This window comes from Rattus norvegicus, chromosome 17, assembly GCF_036323735.1.
Source record: "Rattus norvegicus strain BN/NHsdMcwi chromosome 17, GRCr8, whole genome shotgun sequence".
Lineage (NCBI taxonomy): Eukaryota > Metazoa > Chordata > Mammalia > Rodentia > Muridae > Rattus > Rattus norvegicus.
Genome location: NC_086035.1, coordinates 21,092,039 through 21,114,908, shown reverse-complemented (window position 1 = coordinate 21,114,908; position 22,870 = coordinate 21,092,039). Strand labels below are relative to the sequence as shown.

The 22,870-nt window shown below is 45.3% G+C and overlaps 1 protein-coding gene across 2 annotated transcripts; it reads left to right on the top strand.

The window, feature by feature from the left end:
• The first annotated feature begins 1,685 nt into the window (after nucleotides 1-1,685).
• On the top strand, nucleotides 1,686-21,628 carry Cd83 (CD83 molecule). Of its 2 annotated transcripts, NM_001108410.1 has the most exons (5): nucleotides 2,232-2,370; nucleotides 2,464-2,585; nucleotides 16,737-16,932; nucleotides 18,883-18,989; nucleotides 20,074-21,628. In NM_001108410.1, the coding sequence occupies exons 1-5, from the start codon at nucleotides 2,334-2,336 to the stop codon at nucleotides 20,200-20,202; spliced, it is 591 nt and encodes a 196-aa protein (NP_001101880.1). In that variant the 5' UTR covers nucleotides 2,232-2,333; the 3' UTR covers nucleotides 20,203-21,628. The 2 variants fall into 2 exon arrangements, with proteins under 2 accessions (XP_017456088.2, NP_001101880.1); XM_017600599.3 differs by lacking the exon at nucleotides 20,074-21,628 and having other exon boundaries at nucleotides 1,686-2,370; nucleotides 16,737-16,925; nucleotides 18,883-18,969.
• The last annotated feature ends 1,242 nt before the right edge of the window (nucleotides 21,629-22,870 follow it).

The following is a 22,870-nucleotide window of genomic DNA, read 5'->3' as shown; positions in this document are numbered from 1 at the left end:
AGATAATTTTATAGGCACAGAGCAAAAATTTAACACATCTCTTTCAGTGATTTAAGAGTTTTAATAACAGCAACAGCCTTAATAAAAGGACATAAAAGGCATAGAAAGTGAACATGATTCTTTTTTAAAAGACCTCTGACCTCAGTAAAGAATATACCTCGGGGTCTAGGAGATGGCTCAGTGGTTAAGCACTTGCCTACAATATGAGGCCCAGAGATCTGACCTCCAAGAACCCACAAAATAGCCAGGGGGTGTGGTGACTGCTTGCAATTCCAGCCTTGGAGGGCAGAGGCAGTAGCTCACATCAGCCCACAGAACCGTTTTTTGAGATGCATTGAAGACTCCAGCAGACAGTGTCACCGGTCACCCTCCACTGTTAGACACCTGTGGAGATGGCGGAATCTCCTTGGAGAAAAACCACAACTTTACCACAACTAATGATCAAGAAGTGTCGTGATGGAACTTCCGAGGATGCATTGTTAAGGAGGAGCATGTGAACTCCTAAGTCACTGATTAAGGGATCTTAGGAAAATATAGTGTAGGAAAAAAATACATAAAATAACCACCCAAACTGTAAAGGTGTCTGAAGGTCCCTTAGAAAAGCCTCTGTGTGAAACTTAAAATGTTCTTGAAGATTCAATAAATGGAGAGATATACCATATTTGGCAGATTTGTGGGTCTGAGCTCTAAATTTCTTAATTATATGCAGTATACAGTTTGAGTATTTTCTTATTAAAAATGTAAGCTAGATTGTCTTACCATTTGGGGTTGATTCTAATCTGCATTAGTTCAAGGAATCATTAGCCCCCAGGCAGCTTTGGAGAGGATGCTCAGTACCTGGGGTTTAGCTCCTGCACTGTCTACAGTCAGGAGGAGATGTGTATGTATGTATAGATGTATGTATATATGTGTGTGTATGTGTATATATATGTGTGTATATGTATATATGTATGCATATATGTATGTACCTATATAAGTATATATGCATATATGTATATGTATATGTGTATATATGTATATACACACATATTATATGTATATATAAGTATGTATGCATATATATGAGAGATTGAGAGAGAACATGAATTTGGCAGGGAAATGAAGGGAGGAATCTGGGAGGGGTTAGAGTTGGAGAGTGGGGGGTGGACTTGGTAAAAAACAAAATGCCTTCATATCTGAAGGAAAAAATAATAGAGTAAGAGAGCCCTGCCAGTGCTCAGCACTACCTAATGGGTTCTAATATGTGGCCCAGTGGAATATGGCACAGCCACTACGCAGTTGCGGAAACTGTTTTTAGTATTGTGAACCTGCTGGTAAACTGTTAAACTAAGCTAGCACAAGACGGAAAGATAGTGTGAAGGGTACAGCATTAAAATATATGTGCAGGCATAAAAGTCAGTACACCAAAATGTTAAGGGGAGTTGCTTCTGGGTGAATTAGAGGTGATTTGATTTTTTTTTTTAATAATTTGACACGTCCATATACTTTTGAACGTGGGCATCCACTGGAGAGGGATTGACCTGTTCAGGGGAGGGTGCTCTCCCTCCTCCAAGAAGCCTTCTACTGTCCATAGCTCCCCAGTTCGGGGTGGGAGCTTGTGAATCCCCTCCCCCTCAGCGATGAACGGTTTGCCTGCCCTGCGTTTGTGCAGATCATCGCTCCTCCTGTGACTTCAAGAGTACACGTACGTTTTCATGTCCAGAAGACACCGTTCTCCTTCCAGACCTCTGGCACTTAAAATATTCAGTTCTGTTTCCCCCTGGTTCCTGAGCCTTTGGGAATTGACTCAAGATTCTTTTAGACATTGCTTTCTAAAAGACTTATGAGCATGTGTGTAATTAATGCTTTAGCATGAAAAGCTCTCCCGTGTTCAAACAACGTAATCAAGGCCGAGTGATAACCCGAAAGAAGGCAACAAGCTAAGGACTGCAGGCATTTACCACTTCCCAGAAGTCTAGGGTGTCTGTCCTTATCACAAAATCAGGAGAGTAGCAATGTCGCCACAGCCCTGGGCTTCAGAAGAAGCTTCCCACCTTATCTGAATCTGCTTGACCGGTTCGATGGGTTTGAGGGTCATGCAGCTGGTGTCGCGCGTGCCTTCGCGGCTTCCGAAGCCTCAGGGCGCGGGGTCGTTCCGCGGAGCTGCTTGTCGCTGCTGGCCAGCCGCAGCAGCGACGCGGACTTGGGGACGCGCGCGGGGCGGGGACCAGGTTACCCGCCTCCTCCGGCTGGGGAGTCCCCGGGGCCGGCGCGCGGGGAAGTCCCAAGCGCGGGTACAAGAGCAGGGCGCGCGCCCAGGAGGGCGGCCCGGACAGTGGCGCAGCGCTCCAGTCATGTCGCAAGGCCTCCAGCTCCTGCTTCTAGGCTGCGGTACGGCCCCCAAGCCCGATCGCCCGGTGCTACCCGCGACCCCGCCTCGGTGGCCTTGGCTTACGCAGCTCTATCTCTCCCTCTCTCTTGCAGCCTGCAGCCTGGCGCCCGCGTTGGCGATGCGGGAGGTGACGGTGGCTTGCTCCGAAACGGCCGACTTGCCGTGCACAGCGCCCTGGGACCCGCAGCTCTCCTACACAGTGTCCTGGGCCAAGGTAAGCTCCATTGGGATTTGCGCGGTCCCTTGCGGGGACAGTGGAAACAGGCACCCGAGGGACCGGATTTCTGGGAGGGCATCCGGATTGGGCACTCCAACCATTCTAATACCCCACTTTCTCCCACCTCGCTTCATCCACATCCGTGGCCCAAGCCCCCTTATGTTAGTTCCCCACCACCACCACTCTCACACAGATCATGATCAAAAGGGGATTGGTGTGAATGATCCCACCAGAGGTTTTCAAGGGATTGGATCCACGTGACAGGGCACCTGTGGTTGCAGCCAAAGAGCTGCAGAGAAAGCAACGTGGGCCTAGATTTGGGCATGGGTTAGGAAGCATGTCCTTAGACTCCTGATTTCTTGTGCCTTGTGACCATGAGACCATCTCAAAGACGGCCTCACGTGGCTTAGGCTGGCCATAGGAGGTAGTTGGGAGCAGAAATCTCCTTTTAGTTAAGGCATGCTATTGGCTCATCTTGGTTCTGCTTCTGCTAGGCAGCCTCTGAGGGGTCCGGTCTGGCCAGGAATGAGGATTTCCTTAGAAATGTGTTGGAGCCTGAGGCTCAAACAGGAGAGAAAGCATCTCTGCTCCTGTGGTGGGAAATTGAGTTGCATAAGGCAAAACATTTGAAAGGCTTTCTTTTAGTGAGATCGCCCAGACCGCAGAATCGTAATTCCTTTGGTACTTTAACCCCCGCTGCTGTAACTTAATAGAGCCAGCCTCTGCATCTCTCCTTCAAGTGGGGTTCTGAGACAGGCCAACTCCATTTTAAGGCAAATGAATAAAATCCCCAGGGGTGGCTCTGAGGAGGAAGCCCCCTTCATTCTCAGTTTTCACCAAACACAGTGCTGCCTTCTTCCCACAAGGAAAGATGTTATGAAAGCTTACATACGTATGTGTGTGTTTAAATATGCAAGGCAGGGTGGAAAGAAAGGGTGTGTGTGTGTGTGTGTGTGTGTGTGTGTGTGTGTAGTGTGGTGTGTGTGTGTAGTGTGGTATGTGTGTGTATAGTGTGGTGTGTGTGTAGTGTGGTGTGTGTGTGTAGTGTGGTGTGTGTGTGTAGTGTGGTATGTGTGTGTGTAGTGGGGTGTGTGTGTGTAGTGTGGTGTGTGTGTGTAGTGGGGTGTGTATGTGTAGTGGGGTGTGTGTGTGTGTGTGTGTGTGTGTGTGTGTAGTGTGGTGTGTTTGCCCACTTTAGCCACTTGTCTGGATGTTAGGGGAAGGCAGCTCAGCTGTACAGGGCTTGCCCAGCACACAAAAAGTCCCAGGTTTGAAACACTAAACATCAAAGCAAAACCCAAACAGCTCAACCAACTAAACTGTTAATCCCCAAAGGTAATGACTGCCCCGTGTATTCTGCACTCTGCCCAGCACCCAGGGTCCACCCTGTTACTGTATCTAAGCTGGCACCATGAGGGAGGTGGCACCATGGAGACCTCAGGCCACTGCTGTGTAGGACACTATAGAACAGTGTGTGTGTGTGTGTGTGTGTGTGTGTGTGTCCTTTTCTATCATGTTTCTCCTTTCTTCACTGTGAGCTCAGTAAACAGGAGTCCAAAAATTGTTCGAGTAGTCAAAACAATAGCACTTTAAAAATATCATAAAAACAATATTTGAGTGCTCACCATATGCCAGACTGTGGGAATAAATATTTACATATGTTATCTACCTCTGTCTTCCTGAACAGTGTGGGCTTAAGGGGCCAGAACTATTCTTGTTCCTCCTTTACAGTCGAAAGCTCAGAGCCCAGGGGAGTGAAGTAAGTGGGCTTTGAATCAAGCTGTCAGATCCCAAATCTTCGGTTGTTAGACTATCTTGATATCTCGATTTTCTGTTTTAATTACTTTGAGTAAAGAAGAGTAAAGTATCCTTGAGCTAGCCAGCCAGTAGACTTAGCCATCTCAAGGAGGGAGCAAAACGTAAAACCACGATCCCTCCCAGACTGTAATTAAAAAAAAAAAAAAAGGAAAGAAAGCATCATTAATATCCCCAGGGGAGTAATTAAAAAGTACTCATGAAACAAGTAGATGAAATTTCAGACTGTGAAGTTCAGACAGTTGTCAAGTTAAATCTTCTCACACAGGTTCATTTGGAATGGTTCAGTAAATCATAGCAATTAGCCTTTGACCTCTCCTTGGATGTCGGCAGACGATGTCAGTCTGTAATGTATTTGCTTGTTTATTGGACACAGTTCTGGCAAGGTCTGGCCTTAAGGTCTCTTAAAAATTCTTTCTTAAAAAAAAAAAAAAAAGCGGTGGCGGAGTTGCTCGATATGAATGGAGCTCTGATGAGAAACGGAAAAGGCATCGCTCTCCTCTCATCCCCTGTCCATGCTTGGTGGCGAGAGGCTAGGGGAGCCCTCTCTACCCACTCACAGGACACCTTAATACTCATATGTATTATTTCTTCCAGGACTTTTGGATGAGTTCCATCATATTTATTGTTTTATGCCCACTAATTGATAACATTTGCGTTGTCAGTGCTTATATAACAGAAATGGATAGAGAGTTCTAGAAATAAGGCCAGCGAATGAAGGAGCTTGTTTTCCTTTGTTTGGTTTGGTTTTGCATGTTTTTCTTGTAGATTGTTCTGGGGAACTGTGAGGTGGGAAGTTTAAACCCATTCTGGCACTTCTTGCCTCTCCTTCTCTTCTCTATCCCGGTGTTGTAAAACTTACTGCCTGTGTGTGGGCTCAGGGCAAGCAGAGCCCCTTGGAGTGCGGTTTAGCGGTCTACCACAATGGCTCACATCTTGCAGGCCTTCGGCCTGTCACAACGATGGTTAAATGTGGCTTAAGATTCCTGTTTAGTCCTTGGGTTCCAGAGAGCATCCTGCCACAAGGCAGTTGGTGATGGTTAAGAAAGGACCATAGCTTAAAAAATTCATTTGCCTTTTAGCAAAAACTCCAAGCCGTTGGAGTCCAGTTGAAGTCTGTACAAACACCGATGGGTGTCAGGAATAGTATTTTATTCTTTGTTTCTAAGCTGTGGAGATGGGGAGACCAGAGGGATTCAGTAGAGACAAGCAGAGAAGACCAAAGGCAAAGCCAAATGCAACAGGTGTCAGCCCACTTCCCTCTAGCACAGCTCTCCCTAACAGGGATCCCCGAAGTTGCCTTCTCCCCCTCTTTTTCAAAGCAGAATGGATGATGGAGAAGAAATAGAAAAATCAATAAGTTATATACCATGGGGACCATAACTCAGTTTAGTTTTTAAAGTTCTGACAGATTGCAGCTTGTGTGGGAGGAGGTAGTTGGAGGACGCAGGCAAATGCGCTTTGATTCGACACTCTTTTGCTGTTGACCATGGCGTTTGTTTACGTGGAGATTTCAGAGGACAGAACCTAGTAATACATGTGCTGAATATAAGGTCCTGTGTGAGGGTCTGTGTCTGTGCCTTGGGGAGTGTCACTGTGTCCATGATTGCTTCCATAGAGGTGCGAAGGTCTAAGTAGAGACCAAGGCTCAAGATGGACAACTTTGATCATGGATGGTGTCCTCCTCCACTAACAAAGAAGAGTCATTTACTCTGCAGATATAGTGCCATCCTGGAGCCTGAAAGGAGCCATAGCAACCTAGAGTGAGGCAAAGCGAAAGGGGATATCCGATGTCGCCTCTGGGTGATACTGCGGGGGTGGGGACAGGCATGTGTCACAAGACACACTCTAGTTAGATGGTTGTCAGAGAAGGGAGAAAGGGGAAGTAAGGCAGTGATTTCAGAGAATGAGTTACACTTGACCTTAAGAGGTAGAAAATCCCTGGCTATGTTAGATCATGGGGTGGTCTGGTCCAGGGCAGAGTTCTGTTTCTGACGCTCATGTTGCAGGGGAACGTTGGAAATCAGGTTAATGGTTTACCTGAGGCCATCTGACAGCTCAAGTCTAGTCACTACACCAGTGTTACTTGGCCTTGACTGCTGTCTTCCTGGGTGTTGGTCACTCCTACCGAGTGGAGCTGTATTTCCTGTCTCCACAGGTGGGTGCTGCTGAGGGGTCAGAGTTGATACCATTCCCCCCAGGGGCTTACCCAGGAGCTAACACACACTACTTGTTGAGTTTCTTGTTTTGGAGAGGAAAGGAAACATTTCCAAAATAAAATTAGAAGGACTGAAAATCTGAAATGTGAATATATATATCTCATGTCCTTCTTGCCTTGGAGAGCTCACTTTTAGCTCAAACGGTGAAAGTCATAAAGTTGGTTCTTAGATAACCTTGATATTTATACTGTGTTATTGTATGTTACAAGTCGATCCCATGTCCTGGGCCTGGTGATAGCTGTCCCACAGTCTACATGGAGGAGATGGTTCAGTCAGTAAGGGGCCCGCTGTGTAAGCACGAGGGCCTAACTTTTGAGGCCCAGCATCCATGTCAAAAGGCAGCGTCAGTGGCAAGGTTTGTAACACCAGTGAACACCAGTGCAGGTGGCCAGAGGTAGGCGGGCCCCTGAAGCTCGTTGGTCAAGCAACCTAGCCAAATCTGTGACCTCTAGGTTCTTTGAGAGACCCTGTCTTGACAGACAAGGTTGAGGGTGCTAGAGAAGACATCTGGTGTTTACACACAGGAGCACACAGGTGTGTACACAGGCCCTTATCCACACTCAGAGACCAAGCAAACATTTCCAGGGTAGCACAGAAATGTACCACTATTTTTTCGGTACAAGTGAGGTAACTAGTGATCTAAAGGGAAAAGGATCCAGAAGGTAGACCCAAAGGTGATGCTAGGATACAGGATGGACGCAGAATGTGAAGGACTTGAGTGCCAAATGTCAATGAATCCAAGGCGTGCAATCTCAGAAATATTGAGCCCTTGAAGGGGTTTCAGCACAGAGAATGGCGTCATGGACACCCAAGGAAGGGCACATTTTTCATGCTGATGGGAAGGATGTAGGGCTCCTAAGAAGATAAATCTTTAGGAGCCTGTCATTGAAGGCTAATGCACCTTCCCACTCACTTGGGTTTTCTCCATCCCCATTTCTGTCTGTGTGGTCAAGAAAGGATGAGGCTACCCCAGAGAGGAAAAGTGGCCATGGTTGAAATTTTGGCCATGGTTGAACAGCAACTTTGTTTATGTCTTTTGGAGGTAGGAATAGGGTGGCTGAGAGTTGAAGAGAAACACAAGCAAAAAAACCCCACATGTTTTCTATGCATACAAGGGGAAATCTGAATCACATGAGTACTGGGTTCCCTTGGTTTATTCTTGGTTCTGTCACTGCATGGAAAAAAAGGAGAAGTTTGAGGAAGGTCTCAGTGATGTAGGCATTTTATGCAAGACAGGACTGAAATCAAATTCATTACCCCCCAAAAAAGGGTTTCTCTGTCTAAAGCCACTTCTGTAATCTCTTTCTGGCTACTTCTGCAATGATGCTAAATGTGTGTATGTGTGTGTGTGCACACAAGATAGTCTGTGTGCAAGGGACTGGAGACTAGGGACTTACCTTGGGTGTCTTCCTCAAATATTCTCTACCCTTTATTTTTAGACAGGGTCTCTTACTGAACCTGGAGCCAGCAAGGCTCAGGGATCCTCCTGTGCCACCTTCCATAGGGCTGAAATTACAGACATCTGTCCCCTCACACAATTTTTCTATTAGTCTTGCTTACACTGACTGAGAATTCACCTGCTGTCCTAAGTTTTGTACCAACACTCTTGGGCACAAACCAGAGAAGGGCCAAAAATCTCTCCCTGATACAATTCCTTCACACACTTAAGCATGCTTTTTGAGTTTTGGCTTTTTGTTTTGTGCATTAGTTTGCATGGAGATGCTCTGGGTAAATCCCCGTGTGTGCCTGGTGGCGCTAGTACTGACTTGGAAGATCAGGGTGTAGTAATGTCACTTGACAGCTTCCTGGATTGCCCATGAGTCTCCTGTATGTTCTAATCTGAGTTCTTTGAAGAGGACTGAGCCCAGAGGAGCTGGTGGCTAGCAAGGATTATAGGTACAGATGGAGAAGAACCCCTAAAGAAGGAAGATGCTAGGTGTCCCCAAACTCTGTCTGCAGTCACCTTGGACCATACATTCTGGGCCAGTTCTAGCACATCTTTCTTTAAGGAGAGGAGGCATATAAGTAGGACTGACCTAGAAGCCTGGACCCCATGGGCAGAATGCCCTATATGCCACCCCATGTAGAGGTCTGTGTATTGTATATCCCCATCAGTTAGGACTTCCTGTTACAAGGAATTGTAATTCTCAAAGAAAATGAAAATGAACTATGTTGGCTTATCCATGATGTATTAGGTTTCTCGTTTTTTTTCACATTCCCATCATATATAAGCCAACACAGGTCTCTTCTTTAGAAAAAGCTGGCCTTAGAGCATTGCGAATATCCCCTGGGCTGGGCGCCATTGCATTTATCATCTTTGCCAGCCTTTATATGGTTTTATTGCTAGCTTCCCTGTAGCAGTGAAATAGTAGTGGGTAAACGCACTTGCCTATGTTTCCCAAACATCGTTTTTTTCTGATTAGGTTTTTCTTCTCATAGGACAAGTCTCTGGTTCTTCTTACGTGGGTACAATTGCATTGTATGTCCATTACAATTGGTCTCTGAGGTCCCAGGATGCCAGGCCAGAGTCAAATGGGCCTCCTCTAGACTCAAGGCGTTCTGTGAGGTCCCATGAAGGATAGGAGCTCAGAGTCCAGTAGGCACCCAACACGAGGTGACAACCTCAGGATGGTTGATGTGAGCAATGAGAGGTCAAACATCGCCATCCGCATCCTAGCTTAGAAACATGTTTCACTTTATAGTCATGATACTTGAGAGAATCAGGATGCGGTGGTGTTTGGAGACATTATAGGCAGCTAACAGATTTCTCTGTCAAGGGCGGGAGAGATGCTTTAGTCAGTGAAAGGCTTGCTGTGGAAGAAGGAGGGTGTCTGATTCCCAGAACTAGTGAAAAAAGTAGGGTGTGGTGATGCAGCTCCCTAGAGCTTACTGGCCAGCCAGACTAGCCAATCCAAAGAGCCCCAGCATGGTGAGAAACTATCTAAAGAGACAAATGAACAGAAAATAAGATTGGATGGTGCCTAAAGAGGAAGGGCCAGTGAGACTGTCTTCTGGTCTTCACATGCATGTACACCTACATGAACACACATATGCACACACAACATATGCACTCACATGGACACACACACATATGCACTCATATAAACACACATGCACATGCATACACTCAAAAATGCACAATACATGCATGCACACACATGTACACACACATACATGTACTCTTATAAACACACACATGCACATGCACCCACATGAACACACACACACACACACACACACACACACACACACACACACACACACACACACGAGATTTCTCTCTAGAGCAATGAATTGAGACTTCCAGGGTAACTTTACCAGAGAGAAGCCGAGAAGGGTGAGCGGGAAGAATCATCTGTAGAGGGAATGGTAAGCAATCAGCTATAGCAACAGCTTCTTCTTCTGTCTCTCTCATTTGACTTCTATGATACATTCCTCCAAGATGAGGGCTTGAAGCACGGAGATGAAGTGCATGACTGAAAATGACCCAGTTAGCTGAGGCTGAAGCTCAGATTTGGCTTCAGGCTTTCTGATTTGGAAGCCAAGGTGCCTGTCACATTCCTATTATGTCTTAAATTCATTCATTTATTCAGAATGCACATTCTGAAACCTCCCTGTGTGCGACGAACTGTTTAGCACGCTGAATGAAACCTTGGCTATGCATTTAATAATAATAACAACAACAATAATAATAATGATGATAATGATAATGTCTTTAGGGCTTTCCCTCTGATTGGTACCATACTTGGGGTCATATGCAATATCAGATACACCTTAACTCTACTTCTGTAAGATGTGGTCATTCCTGGGTCCCATGGGTACAAACTAATCCCGGGCTGCTCAGCCAGTTGGCCAAGAACAGGAGGAATGGTGGTAGGACTGGGCTAGGAATGGTCCCCACTCCACCTCACTCCAAAGCCAATTCTCTTAATTAGGCTGCCTCTGCCATACTCATAACTCTTGGTAAGAGCCATAAATCTGACTCTGTCTGTTGGACCTAGCACATTTCAAAGTAGAAAATCATTTTTCTAATAAAACTACACTCAGGAAAAAAAAATAACCCCGACATTAATGCTCATACATTTTATACTCATTATGACATCAACCTCCGAGCCAAACTATTTTGCACATCATAAAGAGCTGTTTTTATGATGAATGGGGATTATATTAGCACTTTAATTGAGTTCGAAACCAAAGTACATGACTGTTAGTGCACAAGGAATGCAATTAACACAGAGCCGTCCCAGTAGGCTTTGGCCACGTCAGCCTACTGCAATGACATCTTTAGGCCCTTGAAGTCTCCTCTTCACATACGGTTTATCCAACTGGCAGGTAAAATGCTTATATTCTCTCTCTCTCTCTCTCTCTCTCTGTGTGTGTGTGTGTGTGTTTTCCCTTTCAAAAGGAACTTTTCCTTTCACCGAGAGTCGAAGGCAGATGTGATATCTGAGATTCTAAGACCTCAAGTTTGTGATCAAAACCTTAGCAGTTGAATTTGGTCATTTCTAGGAAGTTCACACGGTGCGTACACGCGTGAAGGCATGCTTGTGTATCTGTGTGCACCCTCATCTGTGCCTATGCTTGTGGGCGCTCGTGGCTGAGGTTAGGACACCTTTCACCTTCCTTGGCCACTCCCCAGCTTTTCTTGTGACAAGGTCTCATCATTGACTCTGGAGCTCATCACTTTAGTTAGACCTGTTGGCCAGTAAGTCCCTGGGTATCACTTGCCTCTTCGTTCTTGGTACTGGGGCTATGTCTGTGCTTTTATGTGGAGGACAGGGATCCGAGCTCACAGCCTCGGGCTTGCACAAGCCCTTTGTGCACTGTCCACAGGTTCTGTCTCAGCTGGCTAAGCTGGCCTTGACCCGGCAAGCCTCTTGTCTCAGTCTTCTGATTAGCTGGGGTCGCAGGCTGTCCTACTGGGCCTCATTAGTTGGCGTATATTTGAATAGATATATTTGAATAAATTACATAAATTTGTATTTCTTAAAAAATTGCCACAATAGTTCTTAGTTGAAATATGGGCTCCATGCCCACATTATTTATTTAGTTTGTACTTATTCAAATCTGTCCATCATTAAGAAATTTATTTAATTCACATGCTCTTAAAATTAGTACTTGTTTGTTTGATGTCATGTTCAGAGAATTAAAGAGAAAGCTCAGTTTAATTTAGGTCTTGTGGTTTCCTTAAGGTCAAGACTCTGTCTCAGAGAAAGAATATAATGTTTAAGTCATTTATTCAAATTGGAGGCTTTGAGACAAATCAAAGTCCTTAGGTTTTCTGAAAACAGGATATCTCATTTTTTTTCCTAATTAAAAAAAAAAAAAAGTTCAGTTGTCAGCATAAAAGTTAATCCGCAGAGTGTGGGCATTTAAAACAGCATCGGAACGAGCGATTTGAGAAATTGATTTGCCCAAATTATGTTTTGCTTTCCCATTCTGCACGGCAATATTAGCATCACAGAATGTGCATTAAACAGTTCCCGTCAATTATGCTCGGCTGTGAATGAATCGGGGGAGGGGGGTTCCTTTGTTATAAATCACTATTTCCTAAAATGCTTTTGCAGAGAAGCAATGAAACACTTTTAGACTTGGAATGTTCAAAACGCTGCTCTTGCCAGTGGTTGGTTTTGAGCCAGCTCCTAATGCTCATATGAACTCAAAGCAAAGAGGGGACTGGCTGGTCCAGCTGCTATCCTATCTTTCTGTGCTCTCTGGAACTTCCGAAGCAGTCCCTAGTGCTCCTTCAGTCACAGCTGGTTCATTTGACATGGCGGAATGACATGTGCCTAGCCATGTGTCTTTTGAGAGTATTTGAAGTTATTTATTTATTTATTTATTTATTTATTTATTTATTTATTTTTTTTTCGGAGCTGGGGACTGAACCCAGGGCCTTGCGCTTGCTAGGCAAGCACTCTACCACTGAGCTAAATCCCCAACCCCTTGAAGTTTTGCATAAGGAGTTTCCTAGTACCCAGGGTGCTTTACTCTGGTTTTGAGGATGTAACAGAGATGTAAACATAGTTGCTACTCTTACGTTAGTGGGGAAAGCCTGTATTTCTCAGGTGGAGTCTCGTGATTACCTTTTCCCCCATTTTGGAAAGTTATGTCTGAAAAGGACATCAGCAAGGGCAACTGTCATCGCATAGACCTTGAATACAAAACCAGGAGCGGGCTGTGAGGTGTTTCCAGGTAGACTGTACAGCTTGTCCGCTGTGTTCTAGGGTGACCCCTTTTAGCCACGACTTCACCTATTTCCAACTCAATGACCTGTGGCCAGTCATAGTCCAAAAGTCTTAATAGCTTCTTGTAAGTTACTAAGTCATCTTTGTGGCTGTCAGATATACTTAGGATCAGGTAGCTTGTGTTCAAGTCTCCCATAGTTTACTTAATAATGGGCCCATCGCACAACTTCAAACTCTAAAAGCCGTGGTCACAATGTGTCTCAAATGCTTCAGTGAGATAGAAAAGGTATTAATTTTGGGTGTGGAAAATGTGTGCAGAAAACCTATGCCTGGTCCAGAACTAAACTGTCCTGAGTGGGTGTGGCCTGGAGAAAAAGCATTGTGTCTTTCCAAGGATAAGCTCAGTTCTGCCTATGATTTGAGATGCTCACTGAGGGGCTCAAATCCCTCGGGACACCATCGTGGTGTCATCCAGCAGAGTGCTGGCGCTCCCTTAGAAAGAGTTCTTGGGTTCTGCTAGCTCTCTGGCACTGGTCCTCGGTGGCACCGAGCAGAAAGGGTCTTTGAAGGAGACCCGTGAGAGCTGAGGTATTTGGTTGGCAAATTCAGCAAGGCAGAATTTGGCAGGAGAGCGTGGCAACAACCTTGTTCTGTATCTCCCTTCATTTCTTCCTTCTGTCCTTACTGTCTCATTTGGTCTTCGTATTGTCACTCATAAACAACTGGAATGGAATCGCTAGAATTGTTCTAGAAGCCCATAGAAATCTGACCACAAAGTGTACTCCCTGCTCTTGGGGCTGCCTTGTTTTGGAAGGAAGCCCTCTGCAGATAGATAGAAGGCCACTGTCAACCAGTACTGCTTTCCAGCGTCAACCTGCCTCTCAAGTCCCAACAGTTAGCATTATGAAAAAGCAAACAAGCAAAAATAAACAAAAAACCCAGCATCATCACCTATACCGGCTCCAGGGAGCTGTAGGTTTTGATCTTGACTTTCTCATGGGCTCTTCTGAACCGAGTGGGAGCCCTTTTGATAGACGAGAATCTCCCCAGAAGGAAAGCAGGGGCAGGGCATCTCTAAATGCCTACTGCAGTCGGTCATATTTGCCACTAAAGAATGATTTAGAAAAATAAAAGAGATGGATGGAGCATTGGTCATAGCTATGCAGAGACTCGGGCAGGTTAATCAGCTCAAACTGGCCTTATGTGGCAGCTCTGTTGGACAGTTAGGGTTGGGGGAAGTTGTAAGTCACGAGGAGCCAGCTCTATCTGTTCTAGAATCAGTTGGATGCTCTCCGTTTCTCTGAAGATTCTTTAGCCGCCTCCTTTCATCGATCCTGTGTATGTGTGTACACATGTGCATGTGTGTATGTGTACATGTTTGTAGGTGTGTGCATATGTGCATGTGTGTAGCTGTATGCATGTGTGTACATGTGTGCATGTGTGTACATGTGTGCATGTGTGCACATGAGTGGGGAAGCCAGAAGTCATTGTTTGGTGTCACTCGATCACCTCCTCCCCCCCTTATCTTTTGAGATATGAGTGCCTTTCATTGAGCTTGGAGCTCCTACTTTAACTCAGCTGACTGACATTCAAGCTTTAGGGATCCTCCTGACTCTCCTGGTCCAACGGGGGTTCACGGGCATGCGCCACCACCCCAAGCGACTTTTTTTCATTTGTCAATGCTAAGCATTGAGCTCAGGTCCTCATGCTTGTACCACAAGGACTTTGCTGACGGAACCGAGTCCTCAATCTCAATGCTGCTGTATTTTTACAACTCCGAAAGCCCCAGTCTTTTAGCTTCTTCCTGGAGACTCTTGGTTATTTAGTGAGGACCCTTTAAAAGTGGGGAGGACTGTCAAGAAATGGGATTCATGTTCAGAGACTGCTGGAGAAGAGCCATTCTTTTCAGCCCGGCTCTGGGAGTGAGCATAAATCTGCCAGCAGATGTCTCTGCAGCCCACTGTACAGCACTGTCAGCAGGCTGAGCACTCCGATTAAAACTGGGTGACCTTTTTGTGCAGCTTTTGCTTTCTATGTTAAACAGAATGGACCCGGAGTGTCTGCATTCATGCTTGCACTCACACACATAGGCCTGTGCATTTTCCCCAGTCACCCCCAACCCCCTTGGTTATCTAGTTTTCTGCCAGAGTCCCCCCTCTGAACATTGAAGGACTGCAGCATGTTCCCCACTCACTGTTCACTAGGACACAGAGAAGTCTGGTGGTCTGTCCCTTTCCCTACAGTGACCCTTGGGTTCTGTTATGCTAATAAGGCTGGGTGAGGGATGTGTTTGCCCAAGGTCCCCTACTGGTCCCCAGCCAAGCAGCAGAGGGCAGTTCCAGGCTGTTTAGGGAAGGCTGATTGCGTGCTAGCACTGAGGGCAATATTCTGCTTTACTGTTAATGGAAATCTATTTTAGAAGCTTTGAAATTAAAGTGTGTCCAACCTGTTGCCTGAAGGGCCCATGTGGCTCTGAAGAGCTATAAATGGGATCCAAACACAAAGTTGTAAATTTATCTAAAATATTGTGAGACATTTTTGGTGTTTTTTTTTCTTCTATTGGTGGAGGTAGTAGTGATTTGGTTATTGTTGTTGTTGTTAGTGGTCATTTAATTTTTTTGTTTGCTAATCGCACATTTCTTGAATGTGAATCTTGTAAATGACAAGAGTATGCTGTAGGGTCAAAGGCTGGATGTGCCTGAAGCCATCTAGGTGTAGGTGCCTCCTACTGAGTGCAGAATAAAACACGCTCAGGTCTGGCAAGCGTGAGGACCTGAGTCCAATTCATAAGAATTCACACCGTACATGGTCTTTGCTTCTGTGTGGCAGTCAGGTCTGGGGCTCACTGGACCCCATCTAGTGTACATGGAAAGGTTCAGGAGAGAGAGAGAGAGAGAGAGAGAGAGAGAGAGAGAGAGAGAGAGAGAGAGAGAGAGAGAGAGAGACTCTGTCACTAAAACCCAAAGTAGATCTCACCTGAGAAATGCATCTGAGGTTGTTCCCAGGTTTCATATACACTCATGCCTGCACACACATGAACATATATACATGTATGCATGTGAAAACACGTATACACTATGGCATGGATGGGAAAGAGAGTGGATGTTGACTACGGTTACGGATGTCACATCTTTGAGAAGGTGATGCTGAAAACACCCCACAACTCCATCTCCAAGAGCTCAGGGAGAGAGCCAATGAGATTGCTTGATTAGCTCGGGCATCTAGCCGGTCAGAGTGTCCTGTTGATATCCATAGGATCCATGGGATGCTTCGCTTTGACTCTATAACCTCCTTATGCCACTGGGCTCCAAATCTTCCTGCCTCTCTTAGAAGAGAGATAAAGTATCCTTAGTTTCTAGTCATCCGTGAACTTGAATATAGAAGGTACCTCCCTAACATGGGCCGTCACTCATCTGTACCTTGGGTTCAAGGGGGTTTGAGTTGTCTGGCAGTAGTCTTGTTTTTGTTTTTGTTTTGCTTTTTTAAAAATAGATTTAGGAAGTTTTCCAAGAAAAAGGCTGGCATCCAAAATTAAGAACCAGCTAGTGGGTGACTTAGCATCTGAAGAAAAAAAAAACCCAAAAGGACATTTAAAAGAGAGAGAAATCCAACTCAGAGTGATGGTGGCCCCCCCCCCCCAACTACCCTATCCTATCCCAGCCAGTGACTCTCTCACCCCTGCAGGGTGGAGGTTATGTTGGTTCCCAGTGCTATAATCACTTGTTTCAAAGCAAACACAGCCTTAGAGTTTTTGTAGATTCTCTTCTTCTCCCCTGGAATTCACATATGGGGAGGTGAGGGGTAGGGGATGGAAAAAGCACCCTATCTTGCTTTTAAAACGTGTATTTTTTGATGGTTTTTGTGAAAACAAGTTGTTAAGACTCTCATGCCAGTCTGTCAGTAAGTGACTCTTGGCTGCCTCTTCACAGGTCTCAGAGAGTGGCAACGAGAGGCTGGAGCTCCCTGAGAGCAAGCAAAACAGCTCCGTCGAGGCCCCCAAGAAAAGGCCTTATTCCTTGACAATCCAAAACACTACGATCTGCAGCGCTGGCACCTACAGGTGTGCCTTGCAGGAGCTTGGAGGGCAACGTAACTTCAGTGGCACAGTGGTTCTGAAGGTGACAGGTGAGCTCACCTCCCTTCTTTTCTTCTCACAGGCCAGGGTGCGCTTTCTGCAGACCCCAAAGTCTCTCTTCTTCCAGAATCAGACCCTGCAGCTTAGGATAACATCTGTGGCTGGAAGATAATTCCTCTGAGGAACGTTGTAACTTTTTCTTTCTGTGACTTAATCTGTGTATTGACCTTTGCCCAACATTTGCTAGGGACCGAGACCAGAAATGATCAACATATTGTCCATTAGGCCCTGGCTTTGCACAACAGCTACACTCTCCTCATGCCACGTATCTGAAAGCTATTAGTACTAAGATAATAATCTTCAGCTTTTTAAAGGGCCAGCCAGTGTTTGCACTTTTCTCACTGCTGCACATACACACACACACACACACACACATACACACACACACACACACACACACACACTCATACACACACACATACACACACACATACACACACACATACACACACATACACACACACACACACACACACACACACACACACACACACCCCTTATACCCTTTCCAACCTCTAGCCCCCTGTCCTGGCTGGTTTGCTGGTCTTTCTGACACATACACTTGGCATGCAATGTATGGATTAGCGGAATACCTATCCTCCACGGGGAGCCAGCAAGTCTCAGTGCTTTCTCCAGTGCACAGTAGACCCTCAACCCAAATGGCTAAGGACTAGCCATAGCTGACCAAGAGAGAGTTATAAGGGACAATGCAGAAATGAACAGAGCATAGCTGGTTACCTCCATCTCTCTTCCAACACATTATTGCCTCCAAGTTGAGGGTCAGGCTGCAAAGCATTGTTTAGAGCTGGCTCAAATGGTAACTGACACTCATTAATGTGTAGCTGGTTATGTAACTGTTTTAATATAAGCCTCGTCTCTCAAATAGGGGCAGTGACATTTGCATTCTAGGTTTGTGGCTAAACTTAATGAGATATTGCATTGGGATATTAAGTACAGTGAGTGACTAAGGTAGACAGAATGCTCAGTCAGTGTTAGCGATCGCTAAGATATTATCTCTTCATTTTTTTCCATTGAGTCATAGACCCTGGTGAGAATCTATTCCTAGACCTGCTGCATAACAGTTTTGAATCCAATCTCAAATCCATAAGACTCAAGGGAACAATTTCTTGGAATCATCTGCCTGCTGCCTGGCCCTGGCCAGGCTGTGAGCCAAGCCCATTGGCAACCTCACAGCAGCACGAGCCAAACATCAGCTAGTGCCTGGATGGGACAAGGCCTTTCCTCACGGGCTGTTCCTGGCTGGGGCCTCCCTTCTGCCCTTCTCTAGTGCCACAGCCACAGCCTCAAAAGTCCCAAGGGAGCTGGTACACGCAGCCTACGCTGCTGGCCTTCTCTAAGAACTGCAGTTGACTGGCTGGCGATGGTTAGAATGCTCATCTAGTATGTGGCAACCTCTGGGTTCGGTTTGAAGTGCCAATAATAGCCAGGGATGGTAGTCCATGCCTATAATCTAAGTGCTTAGAAGGTAGAGGTAGGAGGGTGGAGAAGTTCAAAGTCATCTTTATTAACATGGTGAGTTTACAGCCAACCTGGGCTACATGATACCTTGTCTCAGGAAGACAAATAGAACAAAACTCCAGTTGGATTTCTTGGACACGAACGGGCAGATCCCCAGCTTCATTGTCTAGTTAGAGTGCCTTAATCTGAGGTCATTCACCTAAGAGTTCAACTTGTCACAGGAAATAAAGTAGTTGACAGTCCTGGAAGCTCAGCAAACATCCCACCCACCCCCCGGCAGATGGTCAGAGCAATATGACAGCAAGCTCTCAAGATTGCTGTCACTGCCACCACGACTGGTCTTCACTGGCTGACATATTTGAGAGTAGGGATGGTCACATTAGGACCAGGGGAAACAGGAATGGAGCAGGGTAGAAATGTCTTTGAATGTACTCATAGGTTCCTTTTTTTTCTTTTTTAAGGATGTCCCAAGGAAGCTACAGAGTCAACCTTCAGGAAGTACAGGGCGGAAGCTGTGTTGCTCTTCTCTCTGGTCGTTTTCTACCTGACACTCATCATTTTCACATGTGTAAGTGTGTGGTCAAAACACCTATTGCTGTGACGTGGTCCCCCGTAACTATATAAAATTATTATATGTGAATACAAATTTAACTCACCAGTTTATTTAAAAAAGCAATCAGAACAAAATGAAATACTGGTGTTAAATAATCAGCCAAGGGTGTAAAAGAGTATTTTTACAATACTCATGACCTCATGACTTCGAAATGAATTGTTGAATAATAGACTGAGGGTTTTTTATTTTTGGATGTTATCAATTTCTCAAAGAATGATTGCATCAATTAATCCGAAAAGGATTCTTAAGGTGAGTGTATTTTTGGTGGTGCCATTCATTAAATATACAGCCTTCATAAACGTGCTTTAGATAAAGTCGAGGCTGTATTTAAAATAGTTCTAAAATAAAAAGCAAATATATAAAATAAAACCAAAGGCTTCCAAGAGTACCTGCTGTGTACGAAGCATTCTGCCAACTGCTGCATGGGATAGAAATAATTATTTATGTGCCTGACCTCCTAAACCTTGCTATTTGGTTGGTAGAGATTTTTGTTCATAAGAAGGTAACTGGAGGGTGGGGGAGGGGGTTGAGATGGCTCAGAGATTGAGAGCACTGACTGCTCTTCCAGAGGTCCTGAGTTCAGTTCCCAGCAGCCACATGGTGGCTCACAACTATCTATAATAAGATCTGGTACCTTCTTCTGGCATGCAGGCATATATGCAGGCCAAACACTGTGTACATAATAAATAAATAAATCGTTAAAAAATTGAAGGTAACTAGGATGGTCAGATAGTACATTTAAGATGGCTGCCTTTAGTTTCCTATTGGCAGATGTCTGCTTCCGTAGAGAGTGGCTTTCCACACTGTTCTGTGACAGTAGGAGCTAGAGATCACTGAAGTCAAGGAATCAATGAGTGTCATTATGAGATTTGGAAACATTGGGGAGGTGGTACATTTAGCTTATAAAGAATGAGGGATGGTGAGTATAGCAAGAACTTCCACAGTGAAGTGTCCAGTGAAGATCTCAAGGGAGGGGTGACAACAGCCAAGTTTTCCCAATGACTAGTTTGTCAACATCTTTTCTTTTCCCTTTTTACAGAAGTTTGCACGACTACAGAGTATTTTTCCAGATATTTCTAAACCTGGTACAGAACAAGCTTTTCTTCCAGTCACCTCCCCAAGCAAACATTTGGGGCCAGTGACCCTTCCCAAGACAGAAACAGTATGAGTAAGGTCTCCACTGGTTTTTACGACGCCAAGGGCACATCAGATCAATGTGCCTGAATACCACCTGGACAAGAGAAGAATGAGTCCCACCCTCAGATGGCAACCTTTCTTTGAAGTCCTTCACCTGACAGTGGGTTCCACACTACTCCCTGCCACAGGGTCTTGAGCACTATCATATGATCACGAAGCATGGAACATCACTGCTTCTCTGTGGCTGTCAGCTTCATGTTTCATGCGGCTATCTGGTCAACCTCGTGAATACTTTTCAGTCATATAAAAGCTATGGTGAGATGATGGTGGAGCAGGGTCATGGGAAATTTGAACACTCCGAGCTGGCCCTATGACAGACTCCTGAGGACAGCTGTCCTCTTCTACATCTGGGAGGCATCTCTTTGAATTTGTCCTGTTTCGTTGCACCAGTCCAGATGTCTCACATCTGGCAGAAATTGACAGGCCAAGTTGTGAGCCAGTGGGAAATATTTAGCAAATAATTTCCCAGTGAGAAGGTCCAGCTATTAGTAAGGAGTATTATGTGTACATAGAAATGAGAGGTCAGTGAACTGTTCCTCAGCAGGGCCTTTTCATCTGGAAAAGGCATTTATAAAGCGGCAGTACAGAGGAATGCCACATTTATTTTTTTAATCTTCATGTACTTGTCAAAGAAGAATTTTCATGTTTTTCAAAGAAATGTGTTTCTTTTCTTTTTTAAAAAAATATGAATGTCTAGTCTAGCTGACAAGCAGCCTGAGTGAATATGGAGAGTGTTCCTCAGAATAGGGATAGCAAGCTCGAAGCACTCTACAGTAGTCTGCTGGGAAGGGCAGGCCATGGACTGAGCAACCGAAACTCTGGTCACAGGACTGCCTGTGTGATCCTGGGTGGGTCACTTGTGATTTCCACTCTCTGGCTTGTAACCAGTCCGGGTTGACTAAACTGGATGTGAAGATGCTTGGGGATAGCTGAACGTAATGGATATAGTGGCAATTCTACTGGGCTGTTCCTTTGTTGATATTCTAGAGTTCTGGAGCTGAGCAAATGCCTGTCATAGCTCAGCTTTCCCGTCATTCCAAACAAACAAAGGAGGCCTCGAAATGGACATTCGCATGGTCTTCTGTGTGAACTCCCAAGAAACGTCGAGACTGGCGCAGTGTTTTGCTCTTGAAGGACTAATCACAAGTTCTTGAAGATATGGACCTATGGGAGCTATTGTGCCATGACAAGAGGAACTTCTCAGATGCTGCACTGATATGACATTGTTGCATTTCTTTAATGTACTGGACCCCTTCCTCATTTGCTTCCCAAAGAGATTTTGTCCTACCGATGGTGTGTCCGTCACCCACACTATGAGAGTGAACGGGATGCTGAGCGGATACCGTGTGCTTGCCTCTCAGTCACTACTTTCATGCTATTAAAAGTATGCATGTGAGGAGGGGTGTTCTTCTTTTCTATCTTTAAAATGATTTGGACTTTAGATTGAGCACTTGAGTGCTGAGTGGAGAGTGAGAATGCAGAAATGGTAGTGGTAAATGACTGGCTGCTTCCCTGAGTCTGGGGCTGGGATTGGGGGTAGGGGGCAGGAACACATGGCTGGCAGACCTCTGTGACATGGCACTCCTTCCTGGAGCTGTGTCCCTACCAACTAGTAATGGCCAACTTGTCCACCTAGGTGATCAGACAGGGAGGGACCAAAAGAAAGATTCTGCTTCTAAATGACGTATGAAGTTGGGGCCCCTGACCTTGGGATTCATGGGGTTTTACTTGAGGTTTTCAAAAAGACCCCTAACCTCTAAGCTGTTATGGAATATCTATACAAGTGTCTGTAGTGGCTGTAAAAGCCTCGTGGGTGAGGCACTCTTTGTGAAGATGAATATACCAGTGTCTATAAAAGCTGCAGAATCATTTTGAATGGATTCAACCCATTGTCAAATGCTCTACAAATGAATGCACCAGGACAGCTTAGTCCCATTTTGAGGAACTCTGATGTCTGATCCATCTGAGGTGGTGTCACCTCAGTCAGGAGATTTAGAGTAAGGAGACTTATTGCTTTAATAGATAGCATTCAGAAGATTGAGTGTCCATAGAGGGGCTAGGTGTCTAGCAGTGTTCAGAGGACAGGAGACCAAGAGAGAAGGAAAAGAGAACAGAAGAGACGCCAGGGTTCACCTGCTTTTGGCAAACTTCCTTTACTCAAAGGAATAAATTGACTCCATGGGTGTTGCATGTTGCCTTCGGAGAATACACAGTAAAACAAACACTCCATAGGCGTGAGAGCTATACTGTGAGAGAGACCAGGGAGGGCGCTGCTCTTGTCACTTTAGATAGACTTTATTAGATACAATTAAAACTTAATAGCAGGTTGGCTCCATGTTTCAAGTCTACTATTTAGTGTTTAAAAATGTTTCTGTGTGTCTGTATGTGGGGTGTGTGTGTGTGTGTGTGTGTGTGTGTGTGTGTGTGTGTGTGTGTGTGAGAGAGAGAGAGAGAGAGAGAGAGAGAGAGGAATTTATTGGCTTCTAATGCCCCAATAGCATTCTATCTACTATTTCAAAGGATCATGGACTGAATTTATTGTCTTTACCACAGGGGAAAGCTGTGTTCTCACACTTTCCCTTTTCCATGGGATTAGATCTACAGGTATTCCGATTTTGCTATGGGACATCCCAGGACAT